At 38.6% G+C, this 16,999-nt stretch overlaps 1 protein-coding gene and 1 long non-coding RNA gene across 3 annotated transcripts; both read right to left on the reverse strand.

Moving 5' to 3' along the window:
* Positions 1-565: 565 nt before the first annotated feature.
* On the reverse strand, positions 566-4,739 carry LOC125718992 (40S ribosomal protein S27-like). 2 transcript variants are annotated; one of them, XM_048993365.1, is made up of 4 exons: positions 4,677-4,739; positions 3,929-4,037; positions 3,617-3,727; positions 566-1,870 (listed from the first exon to the last, which is right to left on the reverse strand). In XM_048993365.1, exons 1-4 carry the CDS (start codon positions 4,680-4,682, stop codon positions 1,842-1,844), a joined length of 255 nt encoding a protein of 84 aa, XP_048849322.1. In that variant the 5' UTR covers positions 4,683-4,739; the 3' UTR covers positions 566-1,841. The 2 variants fall into 2 exon arrangements, with proteins under 2 accessions (XP_048849322.1, XP_048849323.1); XM_048993366.1 differs by lacking the exon at positions 4,677-4,739 and adding an exon at positions 4,315-4,663.
* An 8,314-nt stretch (positions 4,740-13,053) lies between these two features.
* Positions 13,054-14,216, reverse strand: LOC125718995 (uncharacterized). The gene is made up of 2 exons (XR_007384996.1): positions 14,082-14,216; positions 13,054-13,581 (listed from the first exon to the last, which is right to left on the reverse strand). It is a non-coding gene; the product is annotated as an uncharacterized LOC125718995 (long non-coding RNA).
* Positions 14,217-16,999: the final 2,783 nt, after the last annotated feature.

The raw sequence follows: 16,999 nt of genomic DNA on the forward strand, positions 1-16,999 counted from the left end.
AAAAGGGAGTTACACTGACCAAAAGTGTATGCTTAAAGTTGATTTAAACAAAAAATAGAAAAATTACATTTTAAACGGTCTCAGCTTATTGTTGCTGAGTTTATGCTGGATAATAATTTGTAGCACTTTGGGATAAATGATTTTAAGATAAGTAAAATATTTAAAAATGGCATGTCAGACTACCTCAAAAGTGGCTGACAGGCCTTAGACTTCAGAAGGTTAGAAGGAAAAAAAAAGAACGACATTGGACATTACCAGTTCCGGATTTAAGCCTAAGAATCACAAAAATATGGTGGACTTGTGAGATTCTATTGATCAATGAACAGGTTTAATAAGCTTCTTTACTTGTCATTCTGCAGGGAACAGTACGTTTTCCAGAGCCTATTTGGGTATTCTGGTATCTATATATCTATCTTACATAAGCAATCTGTAAAGGTATTAGCATCATTTTCCCCATAAATAAACACTGTTCTTCACATACACATGAATAAACAAAGATATAGTCAATGAAAAAGTTAGCTAAGATATGAAGCATTCTCACAAACATAAAACCCAAGTAGGAATGATTGGTCTGACAATTTATTTCAGACAGTACAGCCAGAAGAGTTGTTGACACCTGACTCACCACACTATAAAGGGACTCTAAGCAGAAAAGGAGAACTATCTTCAAATGGACTGACTTTGCTTTTTTTAATCTGTCAGATAACTTTGATTATGTAATAGCATGCCATGTATGGCTTTTTTTATAAGCTGATAACTGAGGAAAGCAGATATGTTTGGAACATGACAGGAACAACAGATGACATTCAGCACTATAATTCAAGTAGTTCATAAATACAAGCCAGGGGATTTAAGGTTATTTATCCACTGCTCATTAAAACAAAGAAAAGGACTTCAAACACGATAGCCCTTCCCCACTCCCCAAAACCAAAGAGGTAAAATGATCCAGATGCAGATATTTAATGAGTCTTCCAATTAATTATACAAGTAGATATTTCACCAGAGAGAGTTATTTTCACTCATAATCCTTATATTAGGAACTTACTTGGAGAACCATGCACTGTAAACACTAATACCATCTTCCCTGTTAATCCATGTATTTTTTCATATCAAAGAAAGCTTAATTCTTGAAACGATTAAAACACATAACTCATTAGTCCCATTCTGGGTCATGGGTGGTATGGAGTCTATCCCAGGAGTTACAGGTGCAAGGCAGAGAATAGCTCAGGATAAGATCTATCTCATCTATAGATAAAAAAAGCTTTTAGTGACCAAGGGCTTTAACCTGTTAGCAATGGCTTCTCCACTGGCTCCCCTTAGGGTTATGCTCTGGCCTGCTGCCATTTTTCTGCCACATTTGAAGTTTCAGTCATACCCCAGCCAGAATCACTACTTTACCTGAAGCTGGAAAAGGTCCAGAATTAAAAAATTACTCACAAAAAAACAGTTTGGAAAACCCACAAAGCAGCATGTAGCTTCCAGGTGTTGCATATGCTGAAGGAATTACACAATTATCACTCTCATACATTCTCCCTAAACTCTAGAACAGTTTCTCAACCTGAGGACTGGGTTGAAAGAAACTACCTTAGATGTCTCCAAAAATCATAGATAGAAGAAATTACATATTATAATCATATAAAAACATTGGATAAAAAACAAGAAATCACTGGTCAATTATATGTGATCCCCATCTTGTACCCAAAAGACCACATTTATTGAGACAAGGCCATAGCTTGGAGTTACAGTGATCAGTCAGTCCAGCTGGTTCACATCTCCAGTCCAAACTAAACAGAATGTGCTGAGCACCAGCCTTCCAACAAGCAATCTCTTTAGCCAGACAGCTAATGTTGTTTCCTCCTGAATGAACATCCTGCATCAAGGAAGAAGATATTTTTGGTTAATACACTGGTTGTCCCATAAACATATGAAGTGCTACTCTAGTTTTTGTACAGCTTTTTACATAAAACTAAAGAAATTCCCTGAATTTTTGTTTCTTTGATACTGGCAGGACACAGCACACATAATTGCAACATTCCCTTCAGGTGTCAAAGAATGTACTCATATGTACTCATACACAATCCATATACTTTTTCCAAATTACTTTACATAAATCACAAAGATATCAGTCATAAGGTAAAAATGAATATAGTAAAATTAGGGGGAAACGTTTTTTTTTAGGTAAAAATATCTTGATAGTGAAGACCTGCAATAGCTTGAAATATTATCCTGAGCTGAGCCCATAACATTTAGGTCTGACAGGAACCCAAATATTAATGGAATTACTCAACAGAAGTCCAACTTAAACCCAATGGCAACTTTTACGAAATGGATGGATTGATGTTGCCTAGGCTTAAACACATATGCGTGCGCGCACACACACACACACACACACACACACACACACACACACACACACACACACACACGCAGGAGTCTTAAAAACCAACATGAAAAAGAATCATGATCCTGTCAGAAAAAAATTGTGATTTAATATTTTTCACCTTACCAACCCCTAGATGGGTTCACTATCTTGAAACACAACTGCAAGGTTTCAAAAGCATGACTAGGTAATTACAAAGTCAAACTTCCCCACACTGTTCAGAGAGGTTAAAAGCTTTACCTATGTCATAAAGGACATTTCTTACCGACCTATGTCTTGTCATTATTTACAGTAGAACCCAGGAACTGTAACGCATCTTCACACAACCGACTTGGACATGGAACAGGTCTGTCGAATTTTTTTTACTTGTACCTCAACCCAAATCTTGGAACTTGACTGTTCCTGCTAAAATTTGTATGGGTCGATTTTGGACTTTGAATGCGTCGGTCAAGAAAAATCTAACCACATCTTGACCGAAAACTTGGAACACGACAAAACAAAATAGACCTGCTAAAACTTGTACAGCTCGAGATGCATCTCTGATGGGCTGAAACAAAGGCGAATGGACCTACTCAGATGGTGATGCCTATGAATCGCTCTCAGTTTTGTAGTGCCTCTTGACCAAGTTCGATGTGTGATTCTTTTTTGTGCTACAGTACATTTAGTGGTACAGTAATCATGGTCCCTAAGAAAGAGGGCAGTGATAGCAGCAAACCAAAGAAGGTAGTGAGAGTAACTGTAGAACATAAAAAGGAAATTGTAGCGAGACTTGACGGTGGTGCACGTGTGTCTGCTCTTGCTTAGGATTACGGAATTGTCATTTATTTCATGTTTATTGCTTTTGTATGTGTGCTTTTCCATGTGCGTATTAATTTTACATTGCTTTTTTATCATTAGCTAGGTAGGTTAGGTTTAAACTTGGCATTCATTTGGGATTAAATGGATCAAATTCATTTACATTATTTCTTATGGGGAAATTCAACTTGGAACTCGACCAAATTGCAACTCAACCGGCTTTCTGGACCATATTAAGTTTATGTTCCAAGGTACCACTATATTTCAAAAACTACATTGAAATTACCAATTTTTCAGCATTCTCCAGCTGAAACACTTGTCAGTTTCACCCTCAATAATAAATCAATTTTCATGCTGCAGAAATATCCAACCTTTATAGCATCAGAGAGAGCATTGAAAGACAACAGACTCTTAGTGTACACAAAGGATTCATGGACCAACCTTCAGTGAGGCGTGCCTTCCCTCCTGTGGGCTGACAGAGCACTGTGGAGCAGCCCACACACAGCACAACAGTCTGCGCGTGGCTGAACACTGTCGTGATCTTGTAGCACCCTAGGACAGAGATCACCAATAAGCACTGCTTGCTTCACCAAGAAACAGGCAAAGTTCATTCTGGGAAAGTCTAACCACACTGCAGCCTATACAGGAGAAGTTGCCCTCTATCCTCTCACAGATATGCTTAGTATGCATATTTGTGAGATATGCTTAAGATTACTACATATACAGATAAGCTTTAAGAATCAGGAGCCAAACCTGGACACTTCACATCCATGAAGTAAGAGTTAGGGCATTGCACAAGCCTCTTCTTCTTGTGCCTCCTCTTCTCCTCCTCAGGGGGTGGGTGCAAGAGATCTTTAGCGAGCTGACAGGAACAGAGAGCATAGTTTCAAAGTAACAGTTGCTCTCAACTGTTTTTGTTTGACACACGGATGATATTCTCACTAAACTGGCATAAAATAAACTTTACAAAGATATTAATTAAAGCATAAACAAACACACGACACTGCATGAGTCGCATCACAATACAAGACTGGATGTTCATGGGAATTAACTACAGTAAAATTACAGCAAGTCGATACAATAAAACCTAAGTTAATTTTAAATACAACCATAGATTACAGACCTTCAAACTAGCGTACCTGGCTGACTTCAGCTACTCTGATCGATCTAACCGAAAGACCGCATGACTTGCCTGACTTCAGTATTCCAATTCACCTGTTGTGTCTATTTAAGTATTTCCTCAATTACGAAAACACACACGATCATCCCGTTACCGTCCCTCTTTGTGATAGCTGCCTGTCCCTACGCACGTCGCCATTTTGTCTTGGACCCACACTCATCATAACACGCGCTCCATCTACGCGCACTTTCCGTGTAATTTAATACACCCAGACTCATATTCCAGCGAAACGTGCCCATTTCCTGAAAACGGTCAGTGAATTACACGCAAATAACTCCTACAAATGTATCTGGCTGCTTTAATGTGGGCTCTCACACTCACAGGCATGCTCGCCACTCCGTGACTCTTCCAAGTAGGAAGCAGGTCCACGCGTAACTGCAGGAAGTACTCATAAAGTGACCTGGTTGTTTTTATCTAAACTAGTCCGATCTATTACGGGGTAAAAATTAATTACGATAAAATTAAGATAAATATGCATTTAATGATAGGCATGGCATCTGCTTCTGATGGAAAATCAGGCACTGGAGCGAACTAAAGAAAATTTTAATAGTTTAAACTAAAGTCCACGTGCATCCAGTTCTGGTACAATGATGTACACGCTATACATCCATAGCTATAGTTATTCGGGTTTAGGAAATAGTGTAGGTGAATACATTTAACAGCGACATCAGTACCAGAGAGTGTATATGGTGTCCAGAATATGTCCCCAATTATAACTATACAGAAATAATTATAATGTAATTTAGGGGGAAAAAAACACTTTTCTTAAGTGTGTTGACAGGTTCAATTTGAAATTGGGCTTGCAAAACCATGTTTTCACTCTACTTGCACATTGCAAGCGATGAGAACTGGGAATGGGAAGCAGCCACCAAAAATACTAGAATTTAGTAATGGCCAACTGTTTTAAACACTTCTGTTGTATTAAGTTTTTGTAGTTTTAACTAAGGAAAGAAGTTGCCCCTATGCTCCTGAAATCCAAGGGAAAACGATTTTTAATGTAGATGTTCTTTGTTTTTTCTTTTTTGCACAAATAAAGAGTTGGGATGGTAAAGAGCACACCTCACACATCTGGCATCATCTTAAAGGCCTAACTGTCTTCTTTAAGAAACAATTTAGAGGACAGAAACTTGACACATGGGTCATTCTCTATATGGGATTTGGAAATGGGAATTGAAATGAATACATATTGAAATGAATGATACAAAATTAATTTCATTAAACCTAAAAGATACCAGCCTAATATGTATATGACCATGGTCTGTTAGCATACACTCAAAATCTAAGAGTTCAGTTCCAAACATATTGTAATATATTTTAATGCAAAAGGCAAAGTTTTGGTCAGGTTGTCACTGGTGTTATCTCAAGATGAGACATTCATTTTGTCATAATAGATTTGATTTTCAGTGTATGCTTCAATGTGTCTGTATTTAATGAAGAGATTCCTTTTAAATGATCATGCTACCAGTGATATTTTATAGACATATATTGCAAAAATATGCGGGGTCTTTTATCCATTTTAAGGTATATATTTGGCAAAAAAATAAAAAAAAGTATGTTCTTGTACAAGGCGTGCAATTTGAACAAACAGAGAGGAAAAAGTATAAAAAATTGATCATTCCAACACTTCAAGTAAGATACTATATAAAGACAAACTTTCTTCAGAAATAATCTTGTTATAAAAGCATTATGGAACAAGTGATGGAACAAGTCATTCTATTTTATTTTACAAATGACTAAATTTACAGACAGAATATTAATAAAGGTCTAATTTCCATAACTTTTTAACCAGTCATATTCGGATAAAAATGGAAGATTTTCATAAATTTTTGATATAATGGCTGTGCCAAGGGGGAGGGGGTAAGGTGACCTTGTGAAACTATTAAAAACCAGTCACATAAAAGGTATATGGGATTATTTTGACAAAATTTCAGTTGCCTAGTCCATAAAGTGGATCACACCAGTGACATGCAGAACTGAAACGCTGCCTGAGACACAAAATGGTCAATTTATTAAATAAAATGAGCAATTATGGACTATGCTATGGCATAACAACGAAGTGAAATGGACTGATTCCTACGGATTACGGTTATTAAGCGTGGAACATCCAATATTGTCAGGGCTGTGACCCGGAACTGCACACAATTCTAAAGCACATATACTTCCAGTACTTCTTTAATACTACTACACAGCTACAGTAGCTGGTCAGTGCCATCATAGTGAAAGGATTAGATGATTACAGGCTTAACCTTGTGAACAGGGTCAATCTGTTTGTCATTATTTACCCTGTTTGATCTTTGATGGATCTTATTACCATTTCAAAAACATTATATGGGGGCAGTGTGGTGGTTAGCACTGCTGCCTCACAGCAAGGTCTTGGGTTTGGTCCTGGGTCCTTTCTGTGTGGAGTTCACGTGCTCCCCCTGTTTTTGCCGGGGGCTCCAGTCTCCTCCCACGGTCCAAAAACGTTTAGGATAAGTTGATTGGTGAGTCTAAATTGGCCCTGTACTTGTATGTATGCCCTGTGGTGTGTTGGTCCAGGGTCGGTTCCTGCCTGTGCCCATTGTTCCCGGGATAGACTCCGGTCCCCCCCATGACCCCAGTTGGGATTAAGCGGTGGATGCATGGAAACATTATATGGATGAAAATCTACACTTAAACATGTACACTTGATGAGATCCAAAATTGTTACTGCAATGACAGAGGGCAGTGAAATTCAATTTGCAAGATAGAGGGCAGCTGGGAGTGAAAATAGAGCCTGTCACAATCGTGTAATTATGGCTATCTGCCATCCAAACTTATTCCATGGGTCTTTTTGCAAGCCTCCCAGAAATATGTTTATATTGATTTCTGGTCACTAGCCTACCTGTTCGGTATGTTTTATCCATAACAGTCCAGTAGCTGGTCAGTGAAAATTATCTTGGGAGAATTTGATCGTGTCACCTTTTTCATTGAGAGTTGGAGAGAGTGTGTAATCTATGCCTATAAAAATATTTTCATTAGATGGTGGTATTTTCATTCAGAGAAATTTATCACAAAAAGTGCTCTTGGGTCACCAGATAAATGACTTTACTGTGCATTCTGACCCCAAGCTTTGCTTTGAACTGTTTGAATGTGTGTATGAGGATGTCTGAAGAGGAGAGCCATGTAAGGAATGAAGAGGATAATCACATTTAACCATTAAAAATGACAGCTCAGCTAGCAGACAAGATATGAGTACACCAGTCTTTTTGGATGAAAGTGTCAGTTAAATATAAAGGACATGCATGTCCATCATGCGCCAGCCTCTGTAAGTACCATTATAGTATTGGGTACAGTTCTTACTGTTATGTCACAGACAATTTTGGTCATAGTGCAAAAAAATGTAATATAAATATTTAAACCTATAAAAATATAAATGATATTTTCAAACAGACAAAATCATACAGAAAGGAATACTAGTAACAACCTAAATGATGGGGAAAGATTCTGCAAATTTTAATATAAGTGGAATGTACAATAAATGAATAAGTATACTTTCAGACCTACTTATCATGACAAGGACTCAGCATTCAGGTATAAACACATGGATTAACTTTTACATTTCCAGGTGATTCATCCAGTACTTCTAGAATTCGTACAAGTCGGTGAGTGCAGGATGAGTTAAGATTAGATCTCAACCCAAAAGCAGGTCATGGGACGAGCAGGCTGAGGTTGCTGGCTGAAACCCAGCCTCAGCACGTCTGCGGGTCCGTGAGTAAGCTCCTAAATCCCCAGCTCTGTGGGCGTCGCTATGGGTGGCTGCCCTCAGAGAGCACATACAGAGACCAAGTTGGGGGAGGGGCAAAGAGAATTTCCTCATGGGGATCAATAAAAAGTATTATAGTATTATTATCATTATTACTATTAGCTCATGGAAATGGTTTAAAGAAATGTTTTTTTTTCCTCTAACGTCAGACTTTTTTTATACAATGCTGTCATCTCCAGCATAGCTTGTGATGTAGAACTTCCTCAAAAACCGCCCCCAGTATATTAGATGTGGCTCCTACAGTGTTTCCCCTACCGTCATATTAGTGGCGCCCCAGTTATATTAGGCGGTACCTTGGGCGGAGCATCATTTGGCTCCGCTTCTAGCGTCATAAGCGGGAGGTGGGCGTATCCCTTATTCTGATCGGTCGACGGGTCATATGGTTTAGGAGATAAGGGTTGCAGTTGAACTTCAATAGAATAAAAATACATTACATGTATTTATTAATTAATGTGTTATTTTTAATTACGCTTTTAAGAAATAAAACATTTAGCGGGATGAATGCAAGCTAGTACATAAACGTCCAGCGGGGGTCCGTCTGGCCGCAGCCACGTGCTAGGGAGTAGGCACAAGCGCAACAGTGTATTTTAAAAGAAAGCACCAAAATGTTTTAAAGAAGAAAAGCAGGTGGAATTTAAACAAGTACAAACATGCCCGAACGAAACAGAACAAATGCTGAGTTTAAGCAAGCACAAACAAAACCAATTAACATACAGCACGTCGTTTTAAAAGAAACAACTCATATTTAACCAACATGTTAAAAGAAGAACTTTAGCGGTAGTTACCAGTGTCCGACGGTAGCTAAAAGGCGAAATGAGCAAATCCCACAGCTCTGGTACATGAGACCAGCCTGTTTGAAAAACGCGGCTGAAATGATTGTCTGAGACGTCCCCGATCTTGTGCATGCGCACTCACGCAGATACACATTTCAAAATGGCGACACATGCTGCCTTTTTATAGTGCGTTCGATTATCTCTCGGAACTCGAAAATCTCTCGGTACTCGAGTTGAGTGACATCATGTCCGACAATCTCCCCGTTCGAGCTACCACAACTCGGAACAAACATGGCTGCCTCCAGGAACACGCTGCTGTGTGTTGTTGCTTTACATTTGAGTAGTTTTGGAGTAATATTATTATTTCCGAGAGACAAACAAACAAGAAACACGAACTAGTCAAACCACATTAAAAGCTTTATTCTTTTTTCAAGTGGCAAACAAACTACAAACCGCCATGAGGAAAGAGGGTATGGCAGTTTTAAATGGTAAAAGCAGTACTTACGCATTAAAGGGTTATTCTTTAAACAAAATGCACTATTTTATATCTGTTAAAAATAGTCTGTGTGTCTGTCTCCTCATCCATTACACTACACACTAAGGATTTCCCTCCCCCCTCATTGGCCCAGTTTTCCAGTCTTACGGCAGATGAGATCATGAAAGTCATCTCATCTTCCAATCCTACCACCTGCCCACTTGATCCAATCCCCTCCGCATTGCTTCAGACAATCTCTCTAGACCTTCTCCCCTTCATCGCCACTATCATTAATGGCTCCATAACTTCCGGTCATGTACCAACAGCATTCAAAATAGCCAGGGTCATTCCCATCTTAAAAAAACCCACTCTAAATCCCTCGGACACTTGCAACTACCGACCAGTATCGCTTCTTTCCTTCCTTTCAAAAATCCTCGAACGTACAGTCTACAACCAGCTTTCTCTCTATCTCTCTCAGAGCAACCTCCAGGATCCTAATCAGTCTGGCTTCAAAGCAGCTCACGCTACAGAGACTGCCCGCTTAGCAGTCACTGAGAAGCTACATGCTGCCAGATCAGCCAAACTGTCATCTGTCCTCATCCTTCTTGACCTATCAGCAGCATTTGACATGGTCAGCCACAAGACTCTTCTGTCCATCCTTAAGAGTCTTGGCATTGGTGGCTTGGCATGGCACTGGCTTGCTTCCTACCTAGAAGGCTGAACATACCAAGTGACATGGAATGGATCCACATCTACCCCACGTTGTCTTTTCACCGGTGTCCCTCAGGGCTCGGTTCTTGGCCCTCTCTTATTCTCCCTCTACACTAAATCTCTTGGAGAGGTTATATCCTCACATGGCTTCTCCTACCACTGCTATGCCGATGACACTCAACTCATCCTCTCCTTCCCTCCCTCAGACACTCATGTCTCCACTAAGATCTCTGCATGCTTGGCAGACATCTCATCTTGGATGACCGTTCACCAGCTAAAACTCAACACTAGTAAAACCGAACTGCTTTACATCCCGGCTGACTCATCCCCCCTCCAGGACCTTGCGATCTCCTTTGAAAACTCCCTGATCCGTCCTTCGGGTTCTGGAGTTACCATGGATGATCGGTTGTCCTTTTCCTCACATATCGCCAGTCTTTCTCGCTCTTGTCGGTTTCTCCTCTTTAACATCAGGAGGATACGTCCATTTCTTTCCACTCAGGCTACCCAGATACTCATCCAGTCCCTCGTCATCTCACGCCTGGACTACTGCAACTCGCTTCTAGCGGGTTTACCACTGCGTGCCATCTGTCCCCTCCAGCTGATTCAGAATGCAGATGCGCGACTGGTTTTCAACCTTCCCAAGTTCTCCCACACCACTCCTTTGCTACGCTCTCTCCAATGGCTTCCTGTAGCCACCCACATCAAATTCAAAACACTGATGCTCGCATACAAAGCCAAAAATGGTCTGGCACCATCCTATCTAAAAGACCTCATCACACCCCGTACTGCGCCTCGATCTCTCCGATCCTCCAGCACTGCTAGACTGGTCCCACCACCACTCAAGGCACAAGGACGACACACATCTCGGCTCTTCTCTGTCCTGGCACCTAGTTGGTGGAATGAACTCCCCCTTGATGTCCGAACAGCGGAAACCTTGGCTATCTTAAAGCGACAACTCAAAACTTTCCTTTTTCAGAAATACCTGAAGTAGGACTCTGTATTCTTACTCAGCTCTTTTCCGTGTGTGTGTGTGTGTGTGTATGTGTACAAAAAAAAATAAAAATAATTGTTGCACCTTCTCAACAGTGTTCGGATAGATGGTATTCATAGCTTGGGTCCTTATTGAGCTAGTATATTAAGTTGCTATATTAAGCAGCATTTAGTAACAAGCATCAAAACACATTTTTAAAAAACTTTAACAGAATAAAGCCTTAGTTATTTTAATAAGCAAGTTTTTTATTCAGTAAATGTTCACGCCAATGCACACAAACGCACACACCCCGGAGGTCGGAGGGCTTTTGAGTTTAACTTTAGGTTGGAGATCGCGATGTGTAACCAAACCCCAAAACATACTAACTTAGTTCAGTAACCTATCGTGAAAAAAACAGACAGAAATAGACTTGTAAATTTTAAAGAAAAGACATTAATGACTTTTGGTAACGTTTAAAGGTATACAAACTTCAGATGTATTGGGCATGTGCACAAGCGCACCCAAGGGAGGGCTTTTAGAGTTTGTGCAGTCAAAAAACACCTGACAGATTAAATTTTTTTCTTAAAATGTATAAGGATCGTTTTGTTATAGCGAAATTTTACACTAGTATGAGTGTGATATACGTCATTTAGGCAACAAGATTTAAGGAAGAACCTAAATAGCGGCTAGAAATGACCGACCAGGCAGACAGAAGTGAGGTATTCTTATCTCACGAGCCATGGAAGGGTGGATTGGGGGACACATAAGTGGGGGGTAGGAACTGTAGAATCAGGCAAGGGGTAAGAATTTAGGATATATTCTTGTTATTTTAAAGAAGGTGTACATGATTATTTAATTACATTTAATAGTAACTAGTAAGCTGCATTTAGCACCATGCAGCAAATACACATTAAAAACTTTAAAGAATAATGCTTTAGTTATTTTAATAAAGACATCACACAAGGTGCCCCACGGCCTCAGCTTCATCTACAAGCTTGATTTGAGATGCTTGCTGGAGTACAATGTTAAGTTGACAATGGTAACTGAGATGCAGCCTGCTTGATAGTTAATGAAACATAGTCCAGAATCAACAGTGTGAGCAGTCATCCACTATGCAGCAAGACTACAGAGTGACTATAGCACCCCATTTATCCGCTGGTCCTTTTTAAAAAATAAAATAACTTTGACAAAATAAAGATGGTTATTTTAATAAATACACTGTAAAAAAAATAGTAAAAAAACAGAGAAATTCTGGCAGCAGGGGTGCCAGAAAAAAATGTAATAAAACATTGAATCACTGTAAATTTAATAACAGTAAAAAAATGTTAAATAACACTTTTTTCCAGTACTGTGAATACAAATAATTCCTGTAAAATAACATTAAAACTCTGTATTTTTTGAAAAAAAAATTCTTCTTTGTACCACAAAAAATTGTTGATATTCAGATTTAAGTTGGTAAAAAAACAGATCATCACTGGAAGAATACTAAAAGTATTTTTATTCCACGATAAAAATATCAATTAAAGCGTGTAAATTAACAGAATGTAACTGCTGTATCACAAAAAAATGCAGCAGTTTTTGAGGCAGGGAACAACCCAGGATGGGGGGCCAGCCCATCACAGGGCACACTCACACACCAGTCACTCACACATGCACTCCTAGGGGCAATTTAGCAAGTCCAATTAGCCTCAGCATGTCTTTGGACTGTGAGGGGAACCCGGAGTACCCAGAGAAAACCCCACAACAACATGGGGAGAACATGCAAACTCTGCACACATGTGACCCAGGTGGAGACTTGAACCTGGGACCCAGAGGTGTGAGGCAACAGTGCGAATCACTGCACCCACATGCTGCCCCCTCTTGTGTACATAAACCTACAAATGCTCAGCTACCAATAAAATACAATGCATTTTGTTGTATTGGTAGCATACTGATTAAAAAAATTTACATGTTTTTGGGGAAATGAATGACACATTACACAGATATTCAGTTAAGTCCAGTTTATTAACAACTTTCAAAAACATTATAACTGACATTAACTGTCTTCAAATGTGTTAACACATTTTAACATCTAAATAAAGTACTCACATAAAAATGCTCACATAAACAAGCTCAAAAATACCAAGCACAGAAACATGCTTACATAAACTGGCAAAAGCCTTGTGCAGAACAAAAGAAGTATAATCACTTTTGTTATTTACAATGTTCAGAGATCGCATTGTGAGGGCAACTTCACTACTTTCCTTCACTCAAAGTCAGCTTTATTTTTGAAATAAGAGACAGAACATTTGAATTCACAGCTTGTCTTTTTGCTCCTTTCTCCACCTTGAAGCCCCTTTCTGGGTTAATTTGGTGATTTACATATCTTTCTAAGGATGTAAATGCACTGTCAAAAAAATGGCACTTGAATGCTGCAAACTTGACATCTTAAAATTTTGAAGGAACAGTTGCTCATTACATTGAACTTACTTCAGACAAGATGGTCAATATGGTATCTGATGGAATCTGAGTATCTGAGGGGGGAAAAAATCTTAATCAGAAACCAAATGCAGAAATCACCATTTTGTAATGCATAATTAGCAACTATGAATATATATTTCGTAACAGGGTAATGGTAGACACTTTCTTAAAAATATTTACATAATGTTAGATGTTTATGTTAATATTACAAATGATATGCTAGTATTTCACGTTAGCTAATTATAACATGTTTAACATTAGCTATGTCTACATTAGTCTTAATATAATATTATCTATCTGCAAAATAAAACAACGCAACCAACCGTTAATACTAAGGAATAAACTATATCTTACACTGACTAGTTTTCCCCGGTCCTTATCTGACCTGTGAGTTTAGCTGTGCTTTTATTATTTGGCGAATTATCTAATCCATTCAAATCTAAAACTTCTATGACTTCCAACGGTTCGTTTGCAATCGGTGCGTACGCGAAATGTGCCTGGTGGCAACACTGTCAAACAAAGCATATATATTAAAAAGTCTAAATATACATACCTTAATATGTGTCTTAGTCCTTCTCTGACTTCGTAGCGCTTTCTTGTATCAAATCTCAGATGATCTCATCAGTTCAGATCCGCAAACCTTTTATTTCTTTAAAAAGATAGAGCCTTCCACTGACCTCTGCGCATGCGCACAAGTTTGAAACTAGTTGCGACTGGAAACATCCGGTCCATCACAGTACAGACCTTTTTATAAATGTAGAAGTTATAAATCTCTTTAAGTCCAATATAAACACTCCTGATTGTTCATGTTAAGATAAACACGCTATAAACTGAGCTATGACAATCTACTATTATCTACTTGCCGACTCGGAATTAAGCATTCGATGAGTAATTATTTAATAATATGATTACACTAAATACCAATTCGGTGACTCGTACATTCCCAATATTATATAATTTTTAATAATTTTTTGTAATGTTTGTAACCTTAACTCTACACAAACCATTTAATATATATATACAACAACACAGTACAATTGTGGTGGATATATGTTTAAGAATGAAATGTGCAACAGGTTTTAGAACGGTTAACCAATGTAGATTTTATATACATTGAATGCAAAATTAAATTTAATGAAAGAAAATTCACAAAAAAGTGCTGTTGCGCTTTAATAAAACAACAGCACATGTTGGTACAGTAAAAACATTAAAATTTTACAGATAAAGCATGTAACCATAAGTCTAATTTCTGTAAAAATACAGAAAAGAAATTGTCCAGTTTCACTGAAGGGATTTCTCTGCTATTTTCCAAACTGTGTATAAATATACATTTATGCAATGTAATTTTCATCTCATTTAACATAACAGGAAAAAAACGTGAATTACAGTCAAATTGACTGATATAAAACAGTTTAAAATTCTGAAAAAAATGTCTTTTTTTACAGTGTACGTTTTTTTCAGCGAATGTTTATTCATGCTCATGTGCACAAACACACACACCGGTGGTCAGGGGCTTTAGAGTTTAACTTTAGGTCTGTGAAAGTATAGGACCGCGATGTGTATTCAGACCCCAAACCATGTATACTAACTTAGTCGGTCACGAGTCTTATTGCGAAAAACCAGACAAAATAGATTTGCAAATTTTAAAGAAAAGACACTAGATCTTTCTCGTAATCAGTTACCTTTATTTCAGTGGAACCCATAAAATATCTGTACTTTATATTTCTGCTCCCTGCATGGATTACCTTACACTTATCTATATTAAATTTCATCTGCCAGGTATCAGCCCAGTCGCTAATTAATTCCAGATCCCGTTGTAGCCTCTCCACTACTAGATCAGTATCTGCTACACCACCCACCTTGTTGTCATCTGCAAATTTAACCAGTTTACTGTATGTATTGGTGTCAATATCATTAATGTAAATTAGGAACTATAGTGGTCCTAAAACTGAACCCTGCAGTACCCCACTATGAACGCAGGCCCACTGTGACATTGTGCCTCTAATAACTACTCCCTGATTCCTGTCAGTTAACCAGACACTTTTATCCAAAGCAACATAGTTGTTCAAGGACCTAACAGTGAAATCACTTACCAGTCACAGGATTTGTACCAGCAACTTTCTGATCAGAACCACTGCATCCTAATCCACTGAGTCATGCACGTGAGAATTATGAAGTGCTGTCATAATCATTCCACATAATCCCATCCATTATCGATTTGACCTATGATACTTTTCAGTTGTGTTTAGGCTGATCCTGTTGAATTGTCATGCGGCACTTTGCACTGTTAATTGAAAAATTCAGGAATAACAATAGGAGATATCCCCTTGGTTTAACCTTTTTCTTTTTTATTTCCTTTTGCATTTCTCCAAGCAAAGCCCTACATGTAAGGCATAGCATGAAATAGATTTCCACAGTGGTTCAGCAGCTAGCACTGTGGCCATACACTTTCAGGGTTGGAGCTTCAGTTTCTGTCTGTACTGATGTGGGGTTTGCATGTTCTCTGCACATGTGTGGATTTCCTTTTGGTATATGAAAAACATGTTGTTAGGTTAACTGATATCTCTAAATTGCCCATATAGTGCGAGTTTGTGCCCTGCAGTGGACTACCATCATGCCCAGGGTGTCCCCTCATGTTCAGTGTCTCCTAGGATAGCGCTGTTATAGGTTAAGGGGAAGCAGTAATCCAGCCATGACAGGAAGTGTAAAGCACTTAGTCATTGTCGAAGTGAGCCTGAGCCAAGCGCATCGCCTCCAAATCTTGATTATTATTTGGAGATTAGAGATTCAGCTGGTCTGGAAATTACTGTCGGTGGTAAAAAATGTCATTTTACAGCAGTGCTTCCCCTGGGCAGGGTAGTGGCTGACAGCGTAGCCATATTGTCTCACACCCCTAAAGTGTGAGTTTGATTCCTACCTCTGCCTATGTGTGTGAATGTGACATTGGCTTGTTACTCAAGCACGGTAGAATATTTTTGAAACACTAGACAAAGAGGTTGTGCAATAGGGTACACGAATGGTTTCAGCTGTAGAAGTTAAGCACAGATCTCTGGGGATGAGTTGTCTCCTGAGGCCTTGAGTTAGAACCAAACCTGGTGAAACTGCCTTTAGCCTTTATGATGTCCAAAGCTGGAACCAGCGGCCTGAAGATTTCAGATGTACATCAAGAGCAGAAACATTTCAATTTAGATTACAAAACATTTTCATTCATTATCCATGCCTTCGATTAATTCAGAAGCTGCAATTAACATTACTTTGACTGTATTTGTACCATATGTAATTACCTGTCATCATGTTTTTTTCCATCCATTCATTTTCTGTTGCCGCCTGTCCTTTGCAGGGCTGTGGGGGTTTTGTTTTTACTAATTAATATAATTTACTACAATTAATTACTTTCTTGTATTACTATATATTTTATCATTTTCACTGCCTCTGTGTATGAAATGTACTATACAAATAAGGAACTGGTCA

This window comes from Brienomyrus brachyistius, chromosome 23, assembly GCF_023856365.1.
Source record: "Brienomyrus brachyistius isolate T26 chromosome 23, BBRACH_0.4, whole genome shotgun sequence".
Lineage (NCBI taxonomy): Eukaryota > Metazoa > Chordata > Actinopteri > Osteoglossiformes > Mormyridae > Brienomyrus > Brienomyrus brachyistius.